The sequence below is a fragment of the Cenococcum geophilum genome, assembly GCF_001692895.1.
Source record: "Cenococcum geophilum 1.58 unplaced genomic scaffold K441scaffold_3, whole genome shotgun sequence".
Taxonomy (NCBI): Eukaryota; Fungi; Ascomycota; class Dothideomycetes; order Gloniales; family Gloniaceae; genus Cenococcum; species Cenococcum geophilum.
This window is the reverse complement of record NW_027137561.1, coordinates 5,800,561-5,824,917: the sequence shown is the minus strand read 5'-3', so window position 1 is coordinate 5,824,917 and position 24,357 is coordinate 5,800,561. Positions and strand designations below refer to the sequence as shown.

Sequence of the window (24,357 nt, the reverse complement as noted above, 5' to 3'; positions counted from 1 at the left end):
ATATATTAGTGCGTAATAGCAGGGCAGGAGTTGGCGTGTATACTACGCCATCTAAAGCAACGCTTTTAAAAATGGTGGCGAGCTCTAATTAGGCCGATGCCTACTTTATAGAGCTTCTAGTAATTAGCGAGGCAGCTAACTGGCCGTAGGACCCTATATATACGGCTATTAACTAAGTAGGTTATTTAATACCTGCCTTTAGTATAAGAATATTCTCTAACTTGTAATTAGTGTTGCTATTAGTATAGAGCTAGAGGGCTAGAGCCTGCTAGGAAGTAGTCTTAGAGATCTTAAAGAAGCTTTAGCTAAGTAATGTTACGCTATACTAGATTTTAGGCCACTTAGGATTTATAGGAAATAAGAAGGCTAATAAGCTTACTAAAGTAGTAATAAGACGGGAGAGTATAGGGCCACTATAGAGGGACGGCCTCCTATAGTATCTTATAACGTAAGCCTTAAAAAGAGCTAAGATAATAATAGGACTGCTTTTATTAGGAAGATCTAATACTAGCAAATTTATAAAGAAGATTGACGCAGTACTCCACCTTAGAAAGGCTGTAGGATTATACTAGCAGCTAATTAGCTCTAAAGCTACTATCCTTACGCAGCTATAGACCGGCAAGACATTTCTAAAGAAATATCTCCACAAAATTAACACATTAGAGACGGCGTTATGCGACTATAGGCTTATAGAATTAATACAGCACTTCCTCTTCTCTTATAGGAGGTGGGTATAATAGAGGATTAAACTAAAAGAGTAGTATAGAGATCGATTTGGGGACCTATTATATGCATTAGGAGGCTACTTACGCAGATAAAAAGGAGGTAGGAATATTAATAGCCTAATTAAGCGCTAGAAGCTAGACATTAGCGTAGTTAAAGCTATAATTAAATTTGCAAAGGAGACCGGATATTTACACCTTAGTATATAAGATGCAGAGAGTATAGAAGCCGACGCTAATAAGCGAAGACTCTTAAGAATTCCTCCTTTAATTATCTAACCGAATATACCACGAGCCTCCTCTACACGTGCCTCTATTGGTGCGTTGCCAATTAAGAAGCGTATAACGCTAGAATAGCCCTACGGACACAAGGCGTTAAAAACTACTTACTTGGGCTCGCCTCTAAACTCTAACTTTCTTCTAAATAGTAATATATTACTTTCCTTTATTTCCTTGGTTAAGTACGGCGTTAGGTAATGGATATATAGTTCTTATAGTTGGCTTCTGAACTAGAGCAAGCATGTTAATAGTAGGAAGTATTTAGTTAGCGCTCTATAACGGCCCATACCCTAGATGGTGCATGGCTATAATAGAATATATATACATACATACATACGTTAAGGGTCTACTTCCTGGGATTGAAGAATAGAGGAAATGGGGGAACTGTAGTTGGTGTTGGAATAAACGGTCTTGAGTGTGGCGTTGTGGCGGTGATGCACTGCCTCCGCTGCTCGGCGTTTGGCTTGGCCAGAGCCCTGGGGTTAAAAAGCCCTTAATCACACCTACACTTTCAAATTCGGCGCTATTGACGTATTTCAGACCAACCCTTTCGTTTATGGTCGTCGGAGCAGAGTTCCTCCAGGCTTCGCGAAGCCACCTCTGGGGGCGATCCCTTGTCTTCTATTAGGCGAATACGGCGCGTGCCACAATTGGCTACTATCAACCGTCCAAGCCCGAATTCAGCTTTATCATCCGTAAGCGACCCTATAAAATCCGTCCTGGAGACGTGCATTGAGGGGAGCGTCCGATATTTCCATCCAATGTGCGTGTAGCCCAAAAGCCGATGGCCAACTCGCAAACGTCCGCTCCTATTAGCCGAACCGCCAACGGTCGAAAGCGGGTTGGGAGGGCCTGTGACCGTTGCAGGGCTTGAAGGAGCAGATGTGAGGTAACGTGCCCTGGTAAGCATCATATTCGATGGTGAGGAAACAGTTCTGACATTAGTCGTAGCCAACATCGTAGGTAAGAGACACGTTTTTGAAATGGAACACAAACAGTTTTCTTTCAATTCTGATATATTTCCGTGTTCAAACAACTAGACTATGACCGTCTTTGTGAGTATAATCGTCCTCAAAAACGGAGGTAGAATTCTAGCAGCATTGAGGGCAGAGAAAGAGCGCCAGCGTACCCAGGAGACTACGTCTTCCGAATAAACTTTGAGCAACAACGGTGCTTCGTTCGGGGCAAGCGATGCGTCCGAAGTCCGAGAACCTTCTGTGTTGCCTGCCGATGAACTAAATGCTATCGGCGGTTCCATCCAGCCTACTGGTTCACTGCACTCCCAGGAGTTGCAATCCGATCAACTTTATTCCAATACACCTTTTACCAATGCTTCTCCAGAAATTCTTCTCGTTGGAGGATCTCAGTCACAGATTCGAGGATACTATGGGGAGCTAGAACAGTATTTCCAGCACTTCCTTCACCCCTATCAACAGAGCCTCAACGACTCTGGCCATCTTCCTCTTCACGCATCCTCGAACCGAAGTTGTACCCCAGTGCCCGGTGTTATTCCAAGCCCTGGACCTTTTGATCTCCATGCAGCGCTGGATCGGGGACTGAGTAGCCTGCCTACCCCAGGAAATGCATCCCACCCTCCAGTCTTTGATTTCTCTCAAGTCTTCCCAACACCCTATGATACCGCAAATGGATTTTCTCGGATCAGAACAGCCTCCTTAGAGAGACCGACGACTGCATCATGCAGAGGGATGCTACAACCTGGGATGAAAGATACAACTGTGAAGGGGTGTCACTATCCTGTTCTGCTCCCTCTTCTACCCTATACCAATTCAATTATTCCCGATTCTGTTGCGTGCGACGTGCTTAACTTGTATTTCACGGAGCCTTTCAGCTCTCTATTCCAATACGCCTCTCCGTACGTGCTTAATCGAATTTTTCGAAAGAAGTCGATGATCTGCTCAGCCAACCCACGCAAACCTTCGCCTGCCCTCGCTGCAATGCTATGGGTTTCTACTCAAACCTCCGATGCTCAGGTTCTTAAGAGCTCTCCAATGGCAAAGGAAAAGATTCTTGATGGACTTTACACTGTTTGTCTTACGTTACTTGTTCCATTAGCTTGTGAGCGTAAAAATTGAACGCTAGCTATGGCAATGCTTGTCTTACTAAACAATTTGGAATCTAACGTATAGGCACAGTCACAGACACTCGCCTTTCTAATAGCAATACGAAATTCGGTCGTACACCGCAATCCGGCAAGTCCGCATCTGGTCTCTTAGATGACGTCCTGACATTTACTCTTCTCACCATCGTGGTTTTTGGTGGTGATTTCAAACACGATAGTTTGAAATGGTGTTTCAAAGCTCTTTCGACCATAGAGAAAATGGGCCTCAATCGGGAGATTGATCCGACGAATTTAGAGACTGACACAGCCTCACACTTAGTAAACGGAACACAAGAAAATGCCTTGTTGCTTGCTCTCGAAGAAGCAAAGGAGGAAAGACGTCGAGTGTGGTGGCTTTTGTATGCTGTAGATCGGCATAAGTGCTTATCATACAATGCAGCATTAAGGATTCCCGATGCTAGGTGCCAGGTATTCCAGCCCTTACCAGAGAGAATATGGCAGGGTTTGGATATGGATGTCTCTGCAGCGACCAATAACCGTTGTCATGGGCCGCCTACCAGGATGACTGGTGTTGGTTTCTTCGAATACTTCCTACCACTTATGGTAATTCTCGGGGACATAATCGACATTCATCACAGGCGGTGCCACCCACGCTGCGAACACCCAGTAGATGAAGCCGCAATTGCACAAATGCAAAATGAACTGGATATATTTAGCATGTCCCTAAAAGATTTCGAAGGTGCTAGTGCGCTCGATGATCTGACCGCCCCTGATACTGGGTCCCAAGCGAATGACTCGTCGATCCGAGGTCACAGACGCCGATATGGAACGCCAGGCAAAGCTCACTCACCTTGGAGAAGAAGAGAAGACGTTCTAGAACACCATACGTCGCACTTACTCAGTTCTGCTATTACGGTGCTCAAGGTCAGTACTTCTCTTCTAGAACATGAGATCATTAGCCTCAAATAGTTGCTGTGGTGGCGCACTTCATAAACTACGCAGTTGAGACCCGTCCAAACACTTCCAGTGCCCTTGGTGCAAAGTTTCTAGCCGGCGCTCAAGGCGCTTTCGCTGTTGGCAGGTTCTCAGGGACATTGATTATGAAATTCGTCCGGTCTCACTGGGTCTTTTTAGCATACCTTTTCGGCGGTCATCGCGTTCGTCTCAGCCTCGACTACCCAAGGAGACAACATTGACATCTGTAAGCTCCTAGGGCCGGCAAATATATACTTGAGTAATACTAACATTTCTAAGCCATGCTATACCTAACCCTATTCTTTGGATCTGTTTGTTTCCCGACCATCGTGGCACTCGGAATTCGGGGTCTAGGTAAGCATACTAAGGAAGGGAGGCTACAGTTCATGGTCGGTGCTTGGACTTATGCGCTTGCTGTCAACTTCGTCCCGTCGTATCGTGTCATTGCGGACAAAATTGGAGGTGGTGCGGTTGGGATTAAACATGCGCCTGATGAAGAAAAAGCTGTTCTGGGAAGAGAAAGCACCGGGTGAAACTGTTGTTGAGAAGCGCGAGAAAGTTTGAACTGAATATGAAGGGCTATGTGCTGGATAAGTAGCATTAACATCCCTGAATTGAATGTAATGGGCCTATGAAAAAGAACACGATTATAAGAAATATGTTGATAAATAGTCATAGTCCGGAGAGATATAGGTCGACCTAGTCCTTTGAGCTACGAGATCTCACTGCACGCATCTGGATTAGATGCTTGTGTCTATCGCAAGCTTCAGAATTATGAGCATGATTTTAGTCAGGCCTTCACAGAGGGATAGTCGCCATTAGAAGGGCGGCGTGGCCCAAGCTCCTAGGGAACGTCAAAGAATATTCCGTTGGGGGAGCAAGACATAATAGACCAGGACCCGGATTCTGCCTCAACGCTGTTTTCAAATACCCTTTTAATTGTCAAATTGATGCTTAAGAAAGCATATTAGTTATTTTAAGCAAAGAGAACATACCGCTCCACCTCCCATACAACAAATACCTTCCGCATCACCCCACCAACCCCCACCCATTACCCATAACCTCCGCAAAGATGGTTGTGGATTATAGCAAATGGGTACGTACATGGAATATCAATCGCTAGGGTCATGTTCTCACTCCATTTCGACCTTAGGACGCCCTCGAAATCAGTGACGATTCCGACATCGAAGTCCACCCAAACGTGGACAAGAAGTCATTCATCCGCGCAAAGCAAGCCCAGATCCACCAAGAACGAGAACACCGGCGACACCGAATAACTACACTCAAGTACGAACGGATAATCAACGATGGTCTCATCCTCCGCATCGACCGCCTCCTCACAGCCCTCAAATCCCACAAGGCTAGCTCCCAGAGCGCTGATGAGCTCGTCTTCCGGTCCTTAATAGAATCGGCAGGGGACCCCGCGGAGGACCAACCACCACCTCCTCCTCCGGGCGTACATGACAAGATTGAAGACAAACCTACCTATTCTAAGATGATGGCGGCACTGGTGGATCAAGTGAAAAAGGAAGTGGATGACTCGAAGACGGAAGATCGGCTGAATGGGTTCGTCAAGGAGCTGGGAGTTCACAGGGCGAAGGTTGAGGGTCTACAGAAGGAATTGCTGGCGAAATTGGCGGAGCTGGAGAGAGATGAGAAGAGGCATATCACGAGTGATGACATCCACACAGGCTTCGACTACTCGAGTGTGAGTCCCTTGAAACTGCCCGGGGCTATTTCAACCATTACGAACATTCTCATGTCTTAAATTTCTTAGAGCTAACAGAACCTTCCCTAGGTCGCCCACGAACAGTCGGCCAAATCCACCCCAAAGCCCGAATCCTCAACTTCCGGCAAGCCCACCTCTACTGTCGAGGTCTTAAACCCGGGAGCCCTAAAACGCGATCCCCTCACTCGCACTGACACAGGTCAATCTTCAGGCGCTGATGCTGACATCGAGGAAGGCAGCAATAACGACGATGAGGACTCTGTTGAAGCTAGCCCTCTCGGCAAGGAGTTCGCAAAGATCAAAGTTGGGGACTACAGCGCCTGTCTCCGATTCATCTTAGAGCATCCGAAAATTCTTGCCGAGCGGGAAACGGACGGCCTGCTCGTCGAAGCCTTCAATAGCGAACTTGAAGGGAAGCACAAGCACGCACGGCAATGTGTGCATCAAGCTCTTCTGATACAATACTGCCGGCAGCTGGGTGGGCGTGATGGCGTCCAGATGTTCTTCAAACGGTTTGTCTCGTCTGGATATTCTATTCCAATCTAGCCGCTAACTTTTCATAAGCGTCACGACGAAGGACCACCAGGCCCAAAAACTGTTTACGGACGATGTTAATCAGACCTATGGCCGCATTCATATCCGTGCTGCTGAGATTGCTGCAGAGCGTGCGAAGAACCCAGCTTCATCCGAAGCAGTCGAGCAGATCCAACTGCATGCTGTTGATCCAAACACAACTATCAACATTGCTGTACCACTGGCTACGCCAACAGCCACAGATCCGGCTGAGAGAGCTGAGCAGGAAGCTGCGCGCAAGATCTTTGAAGAATTCCCGCCTGGATTGCGGAGAGCTTTGGAGAGCGGAAAGCTGGACGAGGTCAACAAGGTTCTCGCGAAGATGAGCGTCGAAGATGCAGAAGAGGTGGTGGGGAAGTTGAGCGAGGGTGGCATGCTGAGTCTCGAGGAAGGAGTCATCGATGCTACGACGGAGGAGGGTAAGAAAGCGATGGAGGAGATCGAGAAGACGGGGCGTATGCCAGGGAAAGTGGAGGAAATAATAGAGATGGACTGAAAAGTATGATCAAATCAGTGTGGGCTGTTTACTCTTCCTTATTTAAAAGGTATGAAATTTATGACTGATTTTGTAGAAGATTTCAAGGGCAACCGGAAACGGACTCACGACGGAATGAAATGATCTCAGAAGCTGTAAATACCTTATATATGTATGCAATCGCTAACTTACAAGACTATTTTGCATGTTTTAAAGCCTGTGTTATCCTCTAGCCAATCAGTCATGCCGCAGGCTAATTGGTAAAATGCGAGGAGATATACATCAATGGATTGAATAACTTCCCAGACCATCAACGCAAGTTTACTCCTTATTTTCAACCGCCCAGTGAAAAACTTCACAACCTGATCACCTACTAACCCTCAATACTTACTAACCCTCTAACATCCCAGCAACATCAGCATCGATCCCAGCCATCGCATCATCTCCCGCAAATGCTGCGAATTCATCATCCACACTAGGCCTGCTCAACTTCCTCCGCTTGTAAGAGCCTCCAGAGCCCGGATGCACCGTGTTGTGCGCATTGACACCGTCCTCACTTCTCCCGTGCGTCAGGCTCGACAACAAATCGGCACCAGGAGCTATCGCAGTTGTGGGGCTTGAATATTTCATGACGACATCTGCTTGCACAGGCGCTGGAACTACGACTGGCTCGACGGGATGTGTCACAGCTTCGTGAAAATTTTCATCCGGATCATCGGTCGGGTATGCGGAAGGCGTGCCAACAGGCGTGAACGATTCCACAGGCGGCGGAGTCAGTTCTTCCACGTTTGGGCGAGGAGGCTCCAATTCAGGTGTCGTGCTCCCGGGGATGGGCGTCACTGACAGAGCGGCTGTCTCAGCAGCAGACAAACCGCGCATAATTCCATCTTCAACTTCGCGCTTTCTGCCCTCAATAGCGGTTTTGCGTGTCGCAAGTTCTGCGTGCTGCGTTTGTTCCTCCACGAGAGCTGCCCGGTTCGTCTCCAACATTTTCTCCAGCCCGGAAATGAGCGATTGGCGGGCTTTGATGCTTTCAGCCACAGCGCCTTCGGCATTTGCAAGATTTTTGAGCAGGGCGGATAGGCGGGCTGCGTGGACAGGAGGGGTTGGAATCGGGTTCGACGGACTTGTGAGCTTTTCATATTCGTCATTTGCGCTGGTAATCGCCGGCTTGGAGATGACTTCCGCCTTGGTGAGTTGGGTTTGTAGCGGGATCAGCGGTTGGAGCTCTGCTGGTGCTGAAGAGCCTGAGTTTTGGAAGAGAGAACCGCCAAGGGCTGGCTTTTTGCCCGAGCCACGGGTACGATCAACTTCTGCTCCATGTTAGAAAGATGGGATAAAGGAGGGAATGATGGAGAGGAGTACCATCGATTTGTTTCTCGATACTTTCTTGGGTTTGGAGGTCAAATATTTGGCGCTGTCGCCAGACTTCTATGACACGCCGCAACTTCTGCTGAACGTCGTTTGTAGAGCCTTTGTATGCTATTGTCGTGGCCTCCGCTACGATTGGAGTAAATGCGTTCACGAACTCGTTCTTTCGGCGCGCTTTCGATTGCTGGACGACCTCTGTCAAGCGGAAGCATTAGTTACTATACATCGCTGGCTGAGGGGATGCTTTGTCCTACCATTTGCCAAATATATCATATTTAGCCTCTTGCTGGCCGTAGAGTCTTTCAGCCTTTGCATCCATAGTTGTGCGGTTCGATCGGCGTGTCTCCTATGCATATTTATTAGCTACTGAATCCCCTGAAAACGAGCTCGCAGAGACGTTACCGATGAAACATGATCCACTGAGCGACAGTCACAATGCCCTCCTGGGTCTCATTGAGCGCGGAGAGCTTCGCTTTCACAGCATCATCTGTGTACGCCATGGCAAATGCGGATGTCACTCAAACAACTCTCACAGATGGGGCTTTTTTTTTATAATGGGAAAGCGGGGGCTATATGTCAATGTGTTAAGAAAACACTGTAATGTTGACGGGCATGAATGGATAATGGTGGTCTGAAGCGTGAGCTACTTTCGGCGCCGGAATTTTCCGCTGAGCCTCAACTCCTGGGCCACCATCCGCAACATCTTGAATTGCATCAAACAATCCCCTTTGCCCAGTCTCATTCGCGCAATCGCTCTAAAGCCTGCCCATTCCTCAAAACCATCCTCACGCTCACATACAACATGGCTGACCGATTTCCTTCATTAGACGAGATTGACGCTGGTATGCTAATAGGCACCTAAAATACTCAGCTTCCTCACTAATCCTATTCTAGGTCACACTGAAGCTAGAGGCGACGCGAACTTCGATCTCGCTGGCGACGTAACAGATGGTGATGACTTTCTCTCCCGAGAACGAGCTTTACTAGGTGAAGATGCCAACCAATTCGTTTCGCTCAACAACAAACTAGCCACAGTCGAGGACGGCGGTGACGACGACCTGCTAGGCGGAGGTGAATACCAAGCCAAAGTCGGTGGAGAAGTGATGATGGGGTTTGAAGATTCATTCCCAGAGATAGACACAACAAACAATGTGAGTCTCACTTCAAATATGTCTGGGCAACATGCTAATTATACTTGTAGCATATGGCGCCCGGCGGAACCATAACCGGCAGCACACTCCCCTACCTCCCCGGCGCGCCAACATCAAACTATTCTGTGACGCCTCGGGCCGAGTCGCCGGAGCCTGATGTTATTCGCGAATGGCGCGAGCGGCGCGACCTCGCTCTCCAACATCGTGATGAAGTGTCCATGACACGCAAGCAGCAGACCGTCAAGGACGCTCAAGAGGCTATTGACGACTTCTACGAGAACTACAACAACAAGAGGGAGAAGCAGATCGCGCAGTCACGCCGCGAAGAGGAGGAATTCCTCAACTCCAGGGAAGACACTGCAGCTGGTGGCACAAGCTGGGAAAGAATTGCTAAGCTAGTTGATTTGAGTGGGAAGGGTGTGAAGGGAGGAGCTAGTGGAAGTGAGAAGCAGAGGTTTAGAGAAATATTGGTGAACTTGCGGAAAGATGAAAAGGCTCCTGGTGCGACGGGCTACTAGACGGTAAAACCTGATAGATATGCGGATGAGGGGAATGAGATCAGGATTAATTGCGGGATGTCGAAGTGAGGTAGCAGATGAACTTAGGACGATTTACTGCTTTTGAAGCGCTTCCGTGGGGGTTTACATGGCTTTGGCGTTCCTGTTGAATGTCTTCAGGCGTCCATTCTCTCAGCGGTTTCCAGAAGGTACAGTTTATTCAGAAAATCAATGTGTTAATAGTTTTTGCATCAACCCATTAATGACCCTCATTGAGTGCCTCCCACCATGATCTACGGTTACGTTTTCCAAACCGGCACTCTTTTCTCTACAAAGGCAGACATTCCTTCTTCCGCATCCTCAGATCTCGCATGCAACGCCATCATCCTTCCCGCCCATTCAGCAGCATCTTCATAACCATCACCCCCTTTTTGGTCACGATTCACACCCGTAATCCCCAATTGCGTCCAGAACGCCCACTTCGCTAGTGCGGCCGGCTGTGCCGCCTTGCCCTCCAACCTTCCCACCACTTCTTCTACCCGGTCTGACAGTGCTTGCAGCGCCCTGAAATAATCTCCCTCCCGTGGTTTTTCATTTCCGGTTTCATCAAGCGTGACCGGAGGGTCCGGAACTACGTCCACAGCACCGCCAAGTTGATCGGCACGCACTTCCTCGGCTGTGGCAAGCATACGATACGCCAGGGCGGGGTTTATACGTCGGGATACGGCGGTCACTGGGGATGTGCAGGGGAGGCCAATAGAGGCGCCGGGAAGTTGGAATGGGGTTGAGGCGAGAGCAATAGGAAAGTCTGTTGTGAGGGCGAGTTGAGCGCCGGCGGCTGTTGCGAGACCTATGTTGAAAGCATATCAGTAGAAGGAGGCTTATTGATAGAAATTTCTTGAGAACTCCTAAGCAACATTGATAGATAAAATAGAAAACGTGATTGGGCATTTCGAGGACTTTGATAGCATTGAGCAGTTCGGATATGATAATAAGGCATTAATGGCGTTTCAGATGAAACAAGCTCAGATAGAAATAATTCTTCTGAAAGATTTCACAAATACGCTTGGCACCTTTAGGTGGCATACAGCTCCTCACATGCGTCGTAACCTCTGAACTCCGGCTTTAAGATACGGAGAACATCCCTAATATGTGGTACCTTGCTCCTAGCTCTTTGTTTTCACACGGGATACTGATGGGGGTGAGGTAGTATAGATATCATAGATGATTTCAGTGGCCTTTACCTGATATAATTCCTACAACCGGCGCTGGAGATCGCCGGATTAAAGACATCACTTCCGCGCACAGTGCAAATGTTTCTTTAACTTCATCATGGGATAGACCCCTCAGCTCTTTCAAATCATGACCTGAACAGAAAACACCACCACTGCTTCGCAGCACAATTACTTTGGGTAATCGCTCCCTCTCTCTTCTCCAGACTTCGGCGTCCACCAGCCAAGCATATTCTGGGTCATGTGCTTCGAGCCTGGAAAGCAAGGAGGGTTTGAATGGTGGGAGGATATGTACTTTACCGCTATGTGTGGTATTGAATGTGATGAGTTGAGAGCGCAGGGAGCGAAGAACAGACAAGGAGAGTGCATTGCGGCGGGCGAAGTTATCAAGCTGAAGGAACGCAGCACGTGCAGGGAGGTTGGGAAGGATTGCCATTGTTGTGGACATCGAAATATGAACCGAAAGATCTTATGAGTAAATGAAGAGAGTTTCGAAGCTTCTACCATCTAACACTTGGCTCCATATCAGCTCATACCTTTGCTTGTGCGGCCTCGCTTTCTCCAGGGTCGGACGTTGTGCCGCCCTTATGTCAGCCATATATAACACACCAAAAGCACTTCATACTTTACCATAAACTTCCGAGCACTCGTCCGACTCAAAGCCCAACCTTAAACTCTACTTTTGCTTTTGAAGTAGCATGCTTACATGGCCAAGCAGTCACCGCCCGTTCTCCTCCTAGCGCATCTGCATGAAACCTCTTACGACTAGTGGAGTCAACGGGGTGCAAAATTTCCGTTCAGAAGCATTTACAGTCATTGATGTGCATAGAGAATTCTATTTATTAGAAATATATGAAAGGAAGTCTGCGAGAGGAGAATAAACTCCTGATCCCTCAATGCCGGTCTAACAGACATACATCGGTCTGCATTGACACAAGCGCCGAAGCAATCGCAGTCAAGCCTTACAGACGAACTGCGATTTAGTATACTTATGAATACAAAGTTCTTAGATGATCGTGAAGCAGAAGCAGAAGCAGTGCCTGTGATGACAGGGTGCCGTCACCGTTCAGTTTATAGATTTTCTGTGAAAGCATCGAAAAGGATGAGTGAGTCTATTAGTTTGGTGCGAGATCCATATCCACTCCCAAATGTGATCCTAAGCCGCTACAACCATCCAAACCAAGTTCGGACCATGGTATCAAACACCTCCCAATGCAATATCTCCGAATAACAGCCATTGCCATATCTAAAAAGGACATTAGAGAGACATAAAATCGTAGAAGCCATTAAATCATCACCGTTTCCCAAAAGCCAACCGTCGCTGTCCTTTCTCTCTTCCTTTGACCGTGCTGCCACCTCCAGCAGGCCTGCCCCTTCCTCTAGACTGGGACTTCTGCGGTAGTCCTGAAGTGTGCTGTGCAGTTGCTGCGTTTGAATTGCTGTGTTCTTGCGCTTGCAGATCTTTCTCCAGGTCTTTAGCGAAGTGCCAGTCTTCATGCTCGGCTTGGTCAGCCAGCGGAAGATGAGTGGAGCAGCGAGAGCAGAAGTAGGCATCAAGGCTTTGCTGGTGGAAATGCTGTATTCGTTGTGAAGGAGACTGAGGCTGCGCTGAGGGAGGTGGAACGTCTGGCGAAATGCCAGCATCGGCATCGTGATTTTCGGGTGTCGATGGCCTTTTCAGGAGTGTCGGCCTCACGCCTTCATCTGAGTGCGCCGCATCCATAGCTTCAGGACTGCTGCTGTTAGAGTCCAGCTCAGAGTGATCTCTACTTTCTTCGCGGTGAGGAAATGGGCTGTGAGACTGCTTGGAATCATCCCGCCTGCCTTCTCTAGGGACGAAAAACCTTTGAATCCCTCCACTATCGAGTTTTTGACGCTTTTCGGGTGGTTGCGAGTCTCTTATCACCGTCTGGGCATCTGAGGCATGTCGCCCACTGGCGAGCATAGCCTTTGCCTCCTCTCCACGAACAAGAAATCCTCCAATGTCCTTGTTGTCAGCAATTCCATCCTCAAAGCCACCCACACTGAGCGAGAGATTTGCGCATGGCCATGCTCTGCCGTCAACAACGACTTGGGCCAGTAGATTCTTTGCAAGATCAAATAGTAGTTCCTCGCTGACAGTCTTGCCTTGCGGGATAGGTGACTGCTTAGATCGCGTCTGTGAGCCTTGTCGGTGATGCAGGTTGATTGTCTTAGGTCTACGCTTGTTCTCCAAGACACCCTCTTCAACGCAACGTGAGAAGATATCCGCGACAAAAATACGTAGCCATCGGACAGCTTGTTCAAAAGTGTTGACTGACGGACGGAACGATTTGGCCGAGAGCATACTCTTAATTTGAGTTCTCGGGTTGACTTCGCTATGGTCCTCACCTCTGATGATTCCGTAAAGCCAAGATCCCGTGTCGTCCCCCAATCGTTTCAGCTGGTCCAGAGGCTGGTCCAGCAATTCTTTTACAGTATCCGTATTGAACATGGAGACGACTTCATCGCCAAGTTTACCGCCCAAGTTGCGGATCTTTGTAAATTTGAAGTCGCTTAGGAAATGTTGAATCGCACGGTTTCGAATGATGGTCTGTTGATTTGGCTTCTTGTGTCCGGATCCCAATTTCGCCAGCATTTTATTTCGAGCCACTCCTCCCGAACAGGTGTACTTTAATTTCTCGCGTACTTTTGCCCGAACAGAACGTATAATCTCAGAGCCAATCAGCATTGCGATATCATCCCAGTCTGGATCGTCATCCTCGGTCTCGTTAGCGTCCAGATCCACAAGCGCATCCGTATCCCAATCCAGGGCTGTGGTAGGAGGCCGTGGAAGGTATTCCGTAGGATCATCATATGGCGGTGGTCCTCGAAGCTCCGGATATCGCTCCAGCAAGACTGAGTGTATCTGTGCAGAGAGGTCCATAAAGACTTCATCCACGCTAGCCTTCTCGACTCTTTGCAGCGGGGTTGCGGGTAGGCTCTCCTTTATTGTAGCGAATATTTTCTTAGACTCCATCCGATACGGATCCAGAGATACTTTGTGTGTTGCGATATGCTTGAACGCGTCCTCATGATATGCCCATTTCTCATCCCCCTCTTTCCACGTCGCCACGTGCTGCAAGATCAGCTCTGGGCATAACTCATGTGCCTCCGTACTGGTAATATGCCGATTGAGTCCGAATTTCCTTGCGGGGTAGTTTATCGCGATGAGACCCTGCCATTGCTGAACAGCTAGCGGCTGGTCTTCCGGTATTCCCAACCGAACCATTTCGCATTGCGCATAGAAGGCATCGAGATCGATATGGGCTATGACACGGAGGGGACATGTTGCAGAATAATGGCTGAGTTGTGAAAGGTGCTTAAACGTAAACTTCGATTCGCGGCGATAGGATGCGGAGGTCGTAGAGAGGGGTGAGGATTGCACGAAGGGTTGGGATGAGGACATACTTTTTGCGAAACCATGAAGGCAAGGCGCCTCATGAGGGCGAAGGTGTTAATGCCACTCTCAAAAGCGTTGCCGAGACCATATGGAGATGCTGATGGGGAAGATACGTTCGCGTCAAGATAGCGCGTTGAGTGATTCGCGCCAAGCAGATCCACCAGTCTTCAAGAACATGACTATTTCCATTCAACCTCACGCGATTTATTTTGTATAGTAATTTAAACATATCAACTCCTCTACACACACTAATGTATACCGCACGAAAATGTTAAAGTCTTCGAAAACGGAACGCGCTAGCAGATGTGCCATTGATGTCATCATAGATGTTGAGGAAAACCAATCCCAAAGCGTAGACGACTGAAATGCCATCAAGCCTGTATTCATCCAAGTGCCCTTAAACCCAACTCTATTTCCAGGATGCCCTTGTATCGAAATCCGGCGACTCTCCTCGGCTGCATGAATCTCGCTGCTATTTTTGGTGCCACAATTTGTCTTCACTCTCATCATCTCCACAATCTTGAGGAACACGAAGCTCGGATGGATGAAATCGAAGGAACTTTGAGGAGCCACATAGGCTTGATGGAAGGGGCACTAGAAAGCTTGAAGGTAAAGATGCCAAAGAAAGAAGAAGTTATGATAGCGCCTCTGAAAGGAGCCAACATCCACGTATGTCGCACCGATGACCTATCATGCATATCACATCTGCTAGTGGTATACTGATTATAGACTTCCCCACTAGATAGATCCTCGATCTCTTCATGTGAGGCAGCACCGCATATGCTAGTCACACACCATGTCAACCCGCGAGGAGCCCGACGCCAGTGAAATCAATCCGGGATCGCTTCATACTTCGAATGCGTTCACAAGGTATCCCATGGAAATTAAAATATTAAATAAACAGCATTAGCGTATTGATGAATTTTGAATGCGAAAGAATAGACATAAAAATGACCATAAATGGAGAGTTTGACCCCTGTAATTGAAAGGTATCGTAGGCTTAAAAACATGGACGTCCTAAATATAGTCAATCAAGCCTACTTTTGCTGGACCGACCCTCCTTGCAGAGCATCTGCCCGTGATGTCAAGCTTGAAGAGTGATCACCAATATACGCTCTGTGTTCATGACCATGACATGTTCTAAGATTGTTGATATACTCGTCTTGGATTCTGTGTCGAAGTTACCAATTATTCGAAAAATCCTTAAAACCACCCAGAAAAGTCGTCTGAAAAAATGATAAAGTAAAAAAAAAGAATTCGTCCAAGCATAGCAGCTCCCTTTTATGAACAGAAAGGGATAGACGTCTTTAATTTTCCGTTGCATAAATTGAAACTTACTGCTCGTCAACAAAACTGCAACGAAACCTAACTCTCATATAAAGATTTTCGCTCGCTATCAGTCCTATAATCACTTCATTTTAACCTTAGCGTGTTCAGCCTTAAAAGGTACCCGTACTATTCATGACAATGTGCCTTTCGGACATTACATAAAAGACTCCCACGATTTTATAAATCTGAAGACGTAGCTGTGAAGAAGCCACGGGATTGTCGCCCCCTGTCTTACTGCCTAAGCGTTGGGCTTCACGAGGGAGAGTAGGTCAGAGGCGTGGCGGCTGACGCGGTAATAAATTCTTTTTAAGAGTGGGATAATATTGAAGATCCAAAGACATGAGAGGGAGTTAATGGCACGCGACCCAGAGAATTAAATTCTCACCACGCCTGTTCCGTGCCAACAAGGCACATCGCTGAAGGAGCATAAGCCATGCAGAAGAGGATGAGGAAAATATGCAAGATTGCGAGTTTAAATTTTTACTTGGAATAAAGGTACTTTGGGTTTGTATGCATACAAGACTTCTGTGGCAATGAAATAGACGTCCTGATTGGTTGAAGATGTCATTTGTTGTAAGGCGTCTTGGCACTGTCTTTAAGCCAATCAAACGCGGGGATACCGAGGCTCAACTATTTTCGGGGAATAGGGAACCGCCTCAAGATTTAACTTCAAGTATCAACTTCAAGTTTAAGTCTCGGTTGAAAAAGGCACGTTTAGGTTCCTCGTATCATTAATCTACACTTCTTTGTTATTGATTTGCTACCTGATCGGTTACGATCAATATTCTAGTGATGTCGGCTCCAAATAATATCGTCCTCTTTCATTATTCTTATTCACCCTATGTTAGGAGAGTGATATGGTATTTGGCATTGAGAGGTATTTAGCACGCACAATGTGTAAGTACCTCCGGTTGAGACGAGCAGGGCCTAACTGTTCGAAGATTCAACCTCTAGTCCTCCCTCGGGATGACCTCACCCCCATCGGAGTAAATTACCGTCGCGTGTCTGTCGTGTCAATTGGACGGGATATCTATTGTGACACAAGGCTTACACTCCAGAAACTGGAGGAAAGGGTTCCTAATGGTACTCTTGGCGCTGGGAAAGAGGATGAGAAGGCAATCAAGCGTTTACTTGAGAAGTGGACAGTCGAAGGTCCACTATTTCTAAGAGCAGCCTTGCTGATTCCCACCAATCCTCCAGCAATGGCAGATCCTAAATTTACTAAAGATAGGGAGGACTTATGTGGAAGACAATGGAGTAAGGATGCATTGGAGCGGGGAAGGCCGGAATCTATCGCCTACATGCGAAGCTGCTTCGATCTGTTGGGAACAACGCTACTAGCTGATGGGAGAGACTGGATACTCAAGACAGATAAGCCACCCTTGGCAGATATCGAAGGTTGGCTGCTCAAGAATCCGGTTCCTAAAAGCTCCGAGCTAGTTTTTATGGTAGCAATCTGGCCTTTTGACTGGCTCGTCGAGCTGAAAGGCTCCATGCAAGCGTTGTCTCCGAAAAACAATTCCCCAAGGTATATGCATGGATTCAGCGTTTCCGGGTAATCCTCAAGGCAGCCAAATCGGCTGGCCCGCGCCAGCCAGCCTCAAGGGGCCGGAGGCGGTGAAGCTTATCATTAGCTCAGAGTTTTGCTGAGCCCAATGGTGGCGTGGATGAAAACGATCCTCTCGGCTCCAGGGAACGCACGGAGGTTGAAATATTCCACAGACTCCGGGTTCACGCACCATGATCGTGGACGCTTAGTGACGCTCACGCCAGAGGAGGTGACGGTGGCATCTTGCCGCAGAGTTGGAGGCAGAGAAGTCCGTATACACGCACCGCGTACTGGATTCAGGGTCATCAAGGTTGGAGGAGGGTCGGCTGGGGCTCAATGCTGTAACATGAATGCATGTATTTCCATCGGGAGTAACGAGTGGGGTGTTGTAATGTTGCAATGTTGCAAGGACAGAATAAGAGAGCTCGTGTCTTCCGAAGCGTACTCCAGGCTTGGGCATAAAAACCGGCCCGCGTCTTTTGCTGCAATCAGCTGCAGTATCGACGCGGCAGCGTGCATTTTTTGTATCATGTCAATACGTGCTTCCGCTGTTCCTGCCTGACGGACGATCAAGAGGCGATGTTGAGGCGATGTTACGGCGAAAGAATGTGCCTTAGGTTGTTAGAATGCGGACTAATTGCCATGAGCCACGAAGCAGGAGACGGCATCCTCGAGGATCTTGCAGGTTAGAGCAAGCCGGACCCGTGCGAAAAGGCGGGATACTCTTTATAAAACTGAGATTTTCCAGCATGCAGCCGTGCCCAAGTGCTGAGCGAAGCTTTTTTTCTGCGGGAGCTCGTGCTTTGCTCATGCTACTGCAAGCGCCTGAGGAAATAGTCTCGCCGGCCGCCACAGACTCGGGGACGAGGCGAAATGCGAAATGTTGATGCACTTTTGGTCCTGTCGCTATCAGCATGACAAACATGGGGAAAAATGGGGAAAACACGGGAGGCAAGCACAATAAGTGGACTGAGACAGCAGAGGCCGCCGGACTACTCTTTGGTGCTCATACTGGCTGGAGGTCTTTGCCGGCTGCTCCTGGTGACACGGCGGCCGCTTGGATGCGGTTTGGCGGTTTTGCGGTTTGGGTTGGGCTTGTGGCAGCGTTGGTGGTGGTTGGGCACCAACTCCAAGACCGTGGATCCACACATTTCAACCCGACATGGCCACTCGTGCGTACCTACCCAAGTACCTCTGGCCGACCCAGATAAAGAAAAGTCGCTGTGCTGGCAGTAGTTGAAGGCCGTCGACCGCACAAGTCTCTCCTCTACCCTCTCTGCATCTTCCCCCAGGCATCCACCCTCACGAGGCCAGCTTTCGCGCATCCGGGGCAGTGGTGCTACTTATGCTCCTCGCGCACACGTTGTTGTGCCACCCTTCAGTGTCGGATACGCACAGCAGAAGAGCTTTGCTGCCCGATTTCGTGCAGCCGCTGTCGACGAGGCCTGTCGCCACCAATCACGGGCGCTATCCTGCCGCGGCGCTGCAGCCGCCCTGCTGACTTCGACGCCTCAAGGCCCGCCAGGCCCCCATAGAGCCGCACGCTTGTCGCTCCCAAGTCGCTCACAGGCCATCGTCCGCGCTGGCCGCTCTCGCTTTGGCGCTCTGCAGAAGCTTCGGAAAGCCCCAGAAGCCTCTAAAGCCTCAGCCGTGACCCGCGGGGGACTTCTGTCACAGTAGTCGGAACCATCAACACCACACAATAACCCTCATCGCCTAGCAGCTGGGCCCGTTTGTTCGCCAGTCTGCTCCGCTGCACCCTGGCTCTGCGCCCACCCCAAACGACTCACTGCAGCCACTCATCACGCCCCCATCTTGCCCATCCCCCTCCACCGCCATAGGTACTGCCGGTATATTGGACCCGAACCCCCGCACCTGCTGCCTGTTTGCTGGCTGCTCCGATTCACCTGGAACTTCTCTCCCACCTGATACCACCAGCCCGAGGACTAGAACAGTCGTATTTTCTCCCACGGCCAACCTTGGACCGTTATCGCGGAGCTGAAAGTCCCGCCTTATCCCTCTTGCTCGTGCTCCTTAGCTTCAGCCGACACTGACATCAGTGTCTGTACTTTCTTTCTCTTCTCTACTCATCCTTTTCATCCCATCACTCACAATGTCTGTGCCGACCCGACAGAACCAGTGGTTCCAGCCCGGAGAAGGCATCGCCCGGGAAGTTATCACCGCCGATATTCAGCGCTATCTCGGTAACGATGCGCTCGTAAGGCCTGGCGAAGGTAACGGAGAGTATGAGGTCTGCCTCCATCCACACGGCCGACTAGCTTGAGGATAGACTCTAACGGACAACAGGGCGTGCCAGGTTATTGGATCACCGCCTATCGCAACCTCACATCGGTACGTTTGCTTTTGCCTTGATGCAACTTTTTTTGCGAGAGCCTCTCTGACTGACGTGTCGTGGCCCACAGCAAATGGTTCAGGACTTGAGACTGGACTCACAGCGATGGCGTATTGAGATCCAGCAGGGACGAGGTAGTCCGCATGTGCTCGACAAGAAAATGTCGAAACACCCTAACAAGATTTTAGTGGCATATCAAGATTCTAGCACACATCGATCTAGGCAATACTATGGGCCCACAGCAGCACCCGCATCCGCACCCGCACCCGCACCTGCACCCACACCCGCCCAAAACCCCGCTGATTATGCGCAACCGCAGCAGCAGCCGCAACCCAGAGCTGCTTATCCTCCCCAGTCCGCTCACCAGACTTATCCAGCAGAGCCGTCGTCCTACACACACCAACCACCCCCAGCTGGATATGGACAGCAACAAAATTATACTTCCGCATACGACCAAGGACAAGGCCAGGGCAGGACCACTACCACGTATGCATATGCACCACAAGGACCAGGACAAGATGGGTATTATACCAGTGCACAACCAAGATACGCATATCCACCACAGCAACCAGCTTCGGCCCCTCAGTACCCGGCGCCTCAACAAAGGTATTATAGATATTTCAACAGACATTTTTTGGTGTATCGCTAAGGCCCATACAGTCCCGCCAACGCGTACTACACAGCAGCAGACGGACGTAGTAAGTAGAATTTTGGACGGTGAAGTTGCAAAAATCGCGGTGTCGCTGACGATTTGGCCCATTCAGCGTACGCAACAAATCCACCGCCACAAGCTAATGACTCCCGGCGCCGTCGTCAAAACTAGCTCTCCCCAAGAGCCATGGTGTTCAGCTTTTTTTTTCGTATTTCCACGGCTCGATGTTGTAGATTTTCGTTGGCCACTCTTTCTCTTCCGTCGTTGCCAGCGGTCTGCCATTAGTTCGCCCGTCAGCCTGGTCATCAACCTGGAGATACCCTAAACACGTTTTCTCAGGAACCCTCTTTGTATGGAGTACTTGATTGTCGAACTCCCTTGTCCTCAGTTTCTCCCCTTACCCCAAGGATCTTCCTGGTATATCGTTGAGTACCGAAAAGAAGCCGGAATAGAGTGGTCAGTCCATATGAATGCTGGGTGCTGTTTCTTTAATAATTCGGGTTGGTGCCGTGGAACTTTCTGAATTGTGTTCTCAAACTTTCCGCTTGGGAGATGGTGCCATGGCATATACGACTAATAGTTCAACCACCCTCTGGTTTTCTTTTACCCTTGCTTTCTACAATCATGGTCCTGGATTCCATTTCACTTCCATGGAGGATCACATTCCAAACTTGAGGGATGGGTCATATTATCCAAGCCACGGGATTATTCATTGCTCGCTCCTCGGGGATCATCCTGCCGTGGTCCGGATCTCACACATAGGTGGCCTCACTTAAAGCGGAACCATTTCCCGGATGTGCCACAATCATCTATTTTCAAAATTTGCTTTTTTTCCTGCTTTCGTCTTTCTCCTTCATAACCTTTAACTTCCAGTGGATTGCATCAGGGTTTCAAATGTGCGCTTTTGCATATCTTCTGCATGTATATACACTCTGACCATGTTTTGCCACGCTGCGGATGCTTCTCGACCTGGATGGCCATCTACTTTTTCTTATTGCATAGCTTGCGGCCTGGCTGGCATGCGGAGGGGAATTCAGACTGATTAATATCCCTTCCGTGTCCTCCTTCCATGATCTTCTCGGGATTTTTGTATCTAACTCGCAGCAGCTGCCACGCAGAGAGGAGGTCCAGCATCACAAAGTTGCCTTGACGTCTATGACTGTGGATTTTATCGCTGACAGCCAGCTACCTCGTTCCGCAGGCTTCGGACCGATTCTAAACTAAGTGATCCCCTCTGTGCTCTTTTTGCCATACAGCCTGGTCATATCTATCCTATACCTATTCCTTTTAAAGTCATCCTGAATATTAAAAGCACTGATTGCCCTCTTCCTCAAGCTGAAACATCCTTTCTACTTGCAACGGATTTATAATATGGATACCTCTGTGCCGTGGTTGTAGGAGGCCGGATTATCGGGTGCCCATCACCATGTAGCTTATTCCAAGGCCTCGCGGCTCGTTTATAGAAATAGAATGTAAGGTAGCCCAAAAGAGCTTTGAGTATGAAGCCTAGCAGGACCTAACCTGAGCATATTAAATCCAATACATTTTACTCGAGAAGCTAGCAACCTGGGGTATCTGGGGTATCCGACTCCGTAATCCATGCACGAACTTGTAACCAAGAAAAAACCCCGTAAAGCCAAATTCAAACCCCAACCACGAGTGAGAAGGAACCTCTCCGTCCATCCCGTCCGTAAAAGGTCAAATGAAATCCAGAGGAAGAAGAGAAGAAATCCATCCATGCAGTTAAACAAACCAGAACAAATGAGAAAGACTCGGCAACCAATGCGCTTGATACGGATGCAAATTAATTATCCAGTCCAGCTGTCCAGCAGCAAAGACATCGTTCCAAGATCGTGTCCAACATCCATCACCATCATCCATCTTAAAACATCATCTCAATACAACAGGCTTCGATCGACCTCAGCCCAGTCTTCGAACATCTGCATCCAGCCGGCTCCCATTCGCGCCATGTTCTCGGCAAGCATGCTGTCGCCGATATCCCATCCGATCGGAATGACGCCCAGGAAGTTGCTGCTGCTTCCAAAAGCGCCGGACTGACTGCGGCCGATGGAAGAAGCGTTGGCGGTAGACCAAGCGCAAAGCGCAGCGTAGACGTAGAAGGTTGTGAACATGAAGAAGAGACACAGGTATGGCAGAAGCTTCTGGAGGGTGGGCTTCTTGGTTGGAATAATGGTGCGCACTGCGGCTGGCGGTGCGGCGGCGATGGGCTTGTCGTCGACTAGAGTCGTGACGGACGAGACCTGGAGGGGCTGAGGGATGGAGCCAAACCCGTCGATGGGAGTCATGTTGGCGGTGACGATGAACGATGTGCTCAGTGTTTCCGAAGGCGGATCGATAGGTGTGACCTCTGCTGCGGTGACGACGCCAGATTCCTTCAGGACTGGGATGGGAGTGTCGATAGGTGCTAGATCAAGCGTGGTGCTGATTAGAGACGTGCTCAGCGTTGGAACGAACGGTTCGATGGGTGCGACTTCTGCCGTAATAACGATACCAGATTCTTCCAGGCGCGGGACGAGCGGTTCGATGGGCTCCAGATTGAGCGTAGCGGTGATGAGAGACTTGCTCAGCTCTGGGACGAAGGGCCCGACGGGTTTCATGTCGCACGTCGTAAGGACACCAGACTCGCGCAATTCTGGAACATATGGGTCGATTGGTTCTTGGTCGAGGGTCGTGTAGATAGTAGATTGCGCAAGCCACTGGAGATCCGTCTGAGTATCAGCATCCTGTAGTTCGACAGGTTCAGGACCGAGATCTTCGCCAATAGCAGACATTTCTTCTTCCAGCGATGAAGAGATGGCAGTCGCTGAGCCAGCCGCGGCGATGCTTTGAGCCATAGCCTTTTGAAGCTCCGTCTCCAGCCTCTGAATGCGAGCATCCTTGACTGAGATCTCGTTGTCCTTCTCTTCCACAAGTTCCTTATGTTCAGAAACCTCTCTTTCCAGCTCGTCATACTGCGCTTGCAGCTGGTTCAGCTGGTTGAGATCCTCTTGAAGCTGGCTAGCCTGATCTTGTTGCTCGCCCCATTCCTGCTGAAGACTCTCCAGCTTTTCCTCGCTTTCCCTCCACTTCAGCAGCCAATTATCCGCATCCTTCCGTATCTGAATATTCTCGGAGTCCTTCTGGTTGATGTCGGCGTGGAGCTTGTTGAGGGTGGTCTGAATATCGGTGAGGGCGTCCCTGTCCTTCCCTGCCTGGTCTTTCTCGTTGTCGAGCTCGCGCTGGATTGCATCGTGCTTTTGCTTGAGTTCCGCATGTTTGGAGTTGGCTTCGTTCAGGCTGTTCTGATGATATTCAATCTCCTCGCGCTGCTTCCTGATCTGGCTTTCGTGCTCGCGGATGGTTTTGTCCTTGCCGTCGGACTGTTCCTGCAAGGTTGCGACTTTGTTGTAGTAGTCGGCATTTGAGGCTTGTTGGTTGTCCAGATCCGTCTTGAGCGTGGCAACCTGCTGTTCAAGCTTCTCCACATTCGCAGGCAGTTCCGTGTCATATTTGTCCGCCATGTTTTTGGTGTAATCCTGGAGGTACTGGCGATCGTTAATTAAAACCCGCCGGTGGAGGTCCTCCCATAACACCTTGTAGCTGTCGCGCTCGGCGATCGCGGCCCCAAGCTCGGGGGTAAATGTAGGAGCGGGCCGGCCGCTCGGAGGCGCAACGGAGAAGGAAAAATAATTTTCCGCCGGAGCGGACACGTCTCGCCTAACCTTCTTGCCGCTGTCAAGCTTGTCCATTGTGAGTGGGAGTGTTGAATTAGAGAAGAAAAAATATTTATGAGAGACAGAAGAAAGGTGTGTTTTTAGAGGACTGTAATCGGGTATAGAGGTTGCTTATATCCAGAGGACAATGGCCTTTGGGAACAATAGCCATTTGCACGACAATAAGACAATAGGACAATAGGGCATTTAGAGATTTCTCAGCTAGGCAGCAATCAATACTCCAGGTTATCTTCAA

The 24,357-nt window shown here is 49.2% G+C and overlaps 14 protein-coding genes across 14 annotated transcripts; 9 read left to right on the top strand and 5 right to left on the bottom strand.

The window, feature by feature from the left end:
* The first annotated feature begins 2,483 nt into the window (after positions 1 to 2,483).
* Positions 2,484 to 3,217, top strand: K441DRAFT_168530 (uncharacterized protein). The gene has a single exon (XM_067640302.1). The coding sequence runs from the start codon at positions 2,708 to 2,710 to the stop codon at positions 3,092 to 3,094; it is 387 nt and encodes a 128-aa protein (XP_067509613.1). The 5' UTR covers positions 2,484 to 2,707; the 3' UTR covers positions 3,095 to 3,217.
* A 414-nt stretch (positions 3,218 to 3,631) lies between these two features.
* K441DRAFT_652509 (uncharacterized protein) lies at positions 3,632 to 4,079 on the top strand. Its single transcript, XM_067647382.1, has one exon. It carries the CDS (start codon positions 3,643 to 3,645, stop codon positions 4,048 to 4,050), a length of 408 nt encoding a protein of 135 aa, XP_067509612.1. The 5' UTR covers positions 3,632 to 3,642; the 3' UTR covers positions 4,051 to 4,079.
* Positions 3,840 to 4,820, top strand: K441DRAFT_652505 (uncharacterized protein). Its single transcript, XM_067647381.1, has 2 exons — positions 3,840 to 4,201; positions 4,327 to 4,820. Exon 2 carries the CDS (start codon positions 4,338 to 4,340, stop codon positions 4,587 to 4,589), a length of 252 nt encoding a protein of 83 aa, XP_067509611.1. The 5' UTR covers positions 3,840 to 4,201; positions 4,327 to 4,337; the 3' UTR covers positions 4,590 to 4,820.
* A 308-nt stretch (positions 4,821 to 5,128) lies between these two features.
* Positions 5,129 to 6,854, top strand: K441DRAFT_673545 (uncharacterized protein; the record flags this gene model as incomplete). The annotated part of the gene is made up of 4 exons (XM_067650659.1): positions 5,129 to 5,152; positions 5,210 to 5,764; positions 5,855 to 6,297; positions 6,350 to 6,854. 4 exons carry the CDS (start codon positions 5,129 to 5,131, stop codon positions 6,852 to 6,854), a joined length of 1,527 nt encoding a protein of 508 aa, XP_067509610.1.
* Positions 6,855 to 7,223: 369 nt separating this feature from the next.
* K441DRAFT_602268 (DUF618-domain-containing protein) lies at positions 7,224 to 8,807 on the bottom strand (the record flags this gene model as incomplete). Its single annotated transcript, XM_067645260.1, has 4 exons — positions 8,607 to 8,807; positions 8,459 to 8,550; positions 8,199 to 8,399; positions 7,224 to 8,149 (listed from the first exon to the last, which is right to left on the bottom strand). Exons 1-4 carry the CDS (start codon positions 8,702 to 8,704, stop codon positions 7,224 to 7,226), a joined length of 1,317 nt encoding a protein of 438 aa, XP_067509609.1. The 5' UTR covers positions 8,705 to 8,807.
* A 116-nt stretch (positions 8,808 to 8,923) lies between these two features.
* K441DRAFT_702760 (uncharacterized protein) lies at positions 8,924 to 10,133 on the top strand. The gene is made up of 3 exons (XM_067653423.1): positions 8,924 to 9,046; positions 9,099 to 9,355; positions 9,406 to 10,133. The coding sequence occupies exons 1-3, from the start codon at positions 9,007 to 9,009 to the stop codon at positions 9,871 to 9,873; spliced, it is 765 nt and encodes a 254-aa protein (XP_067509608.1). The 5' UTR covers positions 8,924 to 9,006; the 3' UTR covers positions 9,874 to 10,133.
* An 18-nt stretch (positions 10,134 to 10,151) lies between these two features.
* K441DRAFT_536997 (enoyl-CoA hydratase/isomerase) lies at positions 10,152 to 11,520 on the bottom strand (the record flags this gene model as incomplete). Its single annotated transcript, XM_067642450.1, has 3 exons — positions 10,152 to 10,430; positions 10,470 to 10,702; positions 11,097 to 11,520. The coding sequence occupies 3 exons, from the start codon at positions 11,518 to 11,520 to the stop codon at positions 10,152 to 10,154; spliced, it is 936 nt and encodes a 311-aa protein (XP_067509607.1).
* A 391-nt stretch (positions 11,521 to 11,911) lies between these two features.
* On the bottom strand, positions 11,912 to 14,625 carry K441DRAFT_652500 (DNA/RNA polymerase). The gene has a single exon (XM_067647380.1). It carries the CDS (start codon positions 14,509 to 14,511, stop codon positions 12,379 to 12,381), a length of 2,133 nt encoding a protein of 710 aa, XP_067509606.1. The 5' UTR covers positions 14,512 to 14,625; the 3' UTR covers positions 11,912 to 12,378.
* A 128-nt stretch (positions 14,626 to 14,753) lies between these two features.
* Positions 14,754 to 15,536, top strand: K441DRAFT_652499 (uncharacterized protein). Its single transcript, XM_067647379.1, has 2 exons — positions 14,754 to 15,174; positions 15,248 to 15,536. Exons 1-2 carry the CDS (start codon positions 14,926 to 14,928, stop codon positions 15,290 to 15,292), a joined length of 294 nt encoding a protein of 97 aa, XP_067509605.1. The 5' UTR covers positions 14,754 to 14,925; the 3' UTR covers positions 15,293 to 15,536.
* A 1,090-nt stretch (positions 15,537 to 16,626) lies between these two features.
* K441DRAFT_725802 (uncharacterized protein) lies at positions 16,627 to 17,849 on the top strand (the record flags this gene model as incomplete). Its single annotated transcript, XM_067654133.1, has 3 exons — positions 16,627 to 16,711; positions 16,756 to 17,232; positions 17,287 to 17,849. The coding sequence occupies 3 exons, from the start codon at positions 16,627 to 16,629 to the stop codon at positions 17,391 to 17,393; spliced, it is 669 nt and encodes a 222-aa protein (XP_067509604.1). The 3' UTR covers positions 17,394 to 17,849.
* On the bottom strand, positions 17,419 to 18,283 carry K441DRAFT_652497 (uncharacterized protein). Its single transcript, XM_067647378.1, has one exon. The coding sequence runs from the start codon at positions 17,841 to 17,843 to the stop codon at positions 17,589 to 17,591; it is 255 nt and encodes an 84-aa protein (XP_067509603.1). The 5' UTR covers positions 17,844 to 18,283; the 3' UTR covers positions 17,419 to 17,588.
* Positions 17,843 to 19,063, top strand: K441DRAFT_725796 (uncharacterized protein; the record flags this gene model as incomplete). Its single annotated transcript, XM_067654132.1, has 2 exons — positions 17,843 to 18,555; positions 18,626 to 19,063. The coding sequence occupies exons 1-2, from the start codon at positions 18,298 to 18,300 to the stop codon at positions 19,061 to 19,063; spliced, it is 696 nt and encodes a 231-aa protein (XP_067509602.1). The 5' UTR covers positions 17,843 to 18,297.
* A 433-nt stretch (positions 19,064 to 19,496) lies between these two features.
* On the top strand, positions 19,497 to 20,442 carry K441DRAFT_684195 (uncharacterized protein; the record flags this gene model as incomplete). Its single annotated transcript, XM_067651756.1, has 4 exons — positions 19,497 to 19,634; positions 19,691 to 19,735; positions 19,807 to 20,342; positions 20,397 to 20,442. 4 exons carry the CDS (start codon positions 19,497 to 19,499, stop codon positions 20,440 to 20,442), a joined length of 765 nt encoding a protein of 254 aa, XP_067509601.1.
* A 1,442-nt stretch (positions 20,443 to 21,884) lies between these two features.
* K441DRAFT_652494 (uncharacterized protein) lies at positions 21,885 to 23,959 on the bottom strand. The gene has a single exon (XM_067647377.1). The coding sequence runs from the start codon at positions 23,907 to 23,909 to the stop codon at positions 22,284 to 22,286; it is 1,626 nt and encodes a 541-aa protein (XP_067509600.1). The 5' UTR covers positions 23,910 to 23,959; the 3' UTR covers positions 21,885 to 22,283.
* Between the last annotated feature and the right edge of the window lie 398 nt (positions 23,960 to 24,357).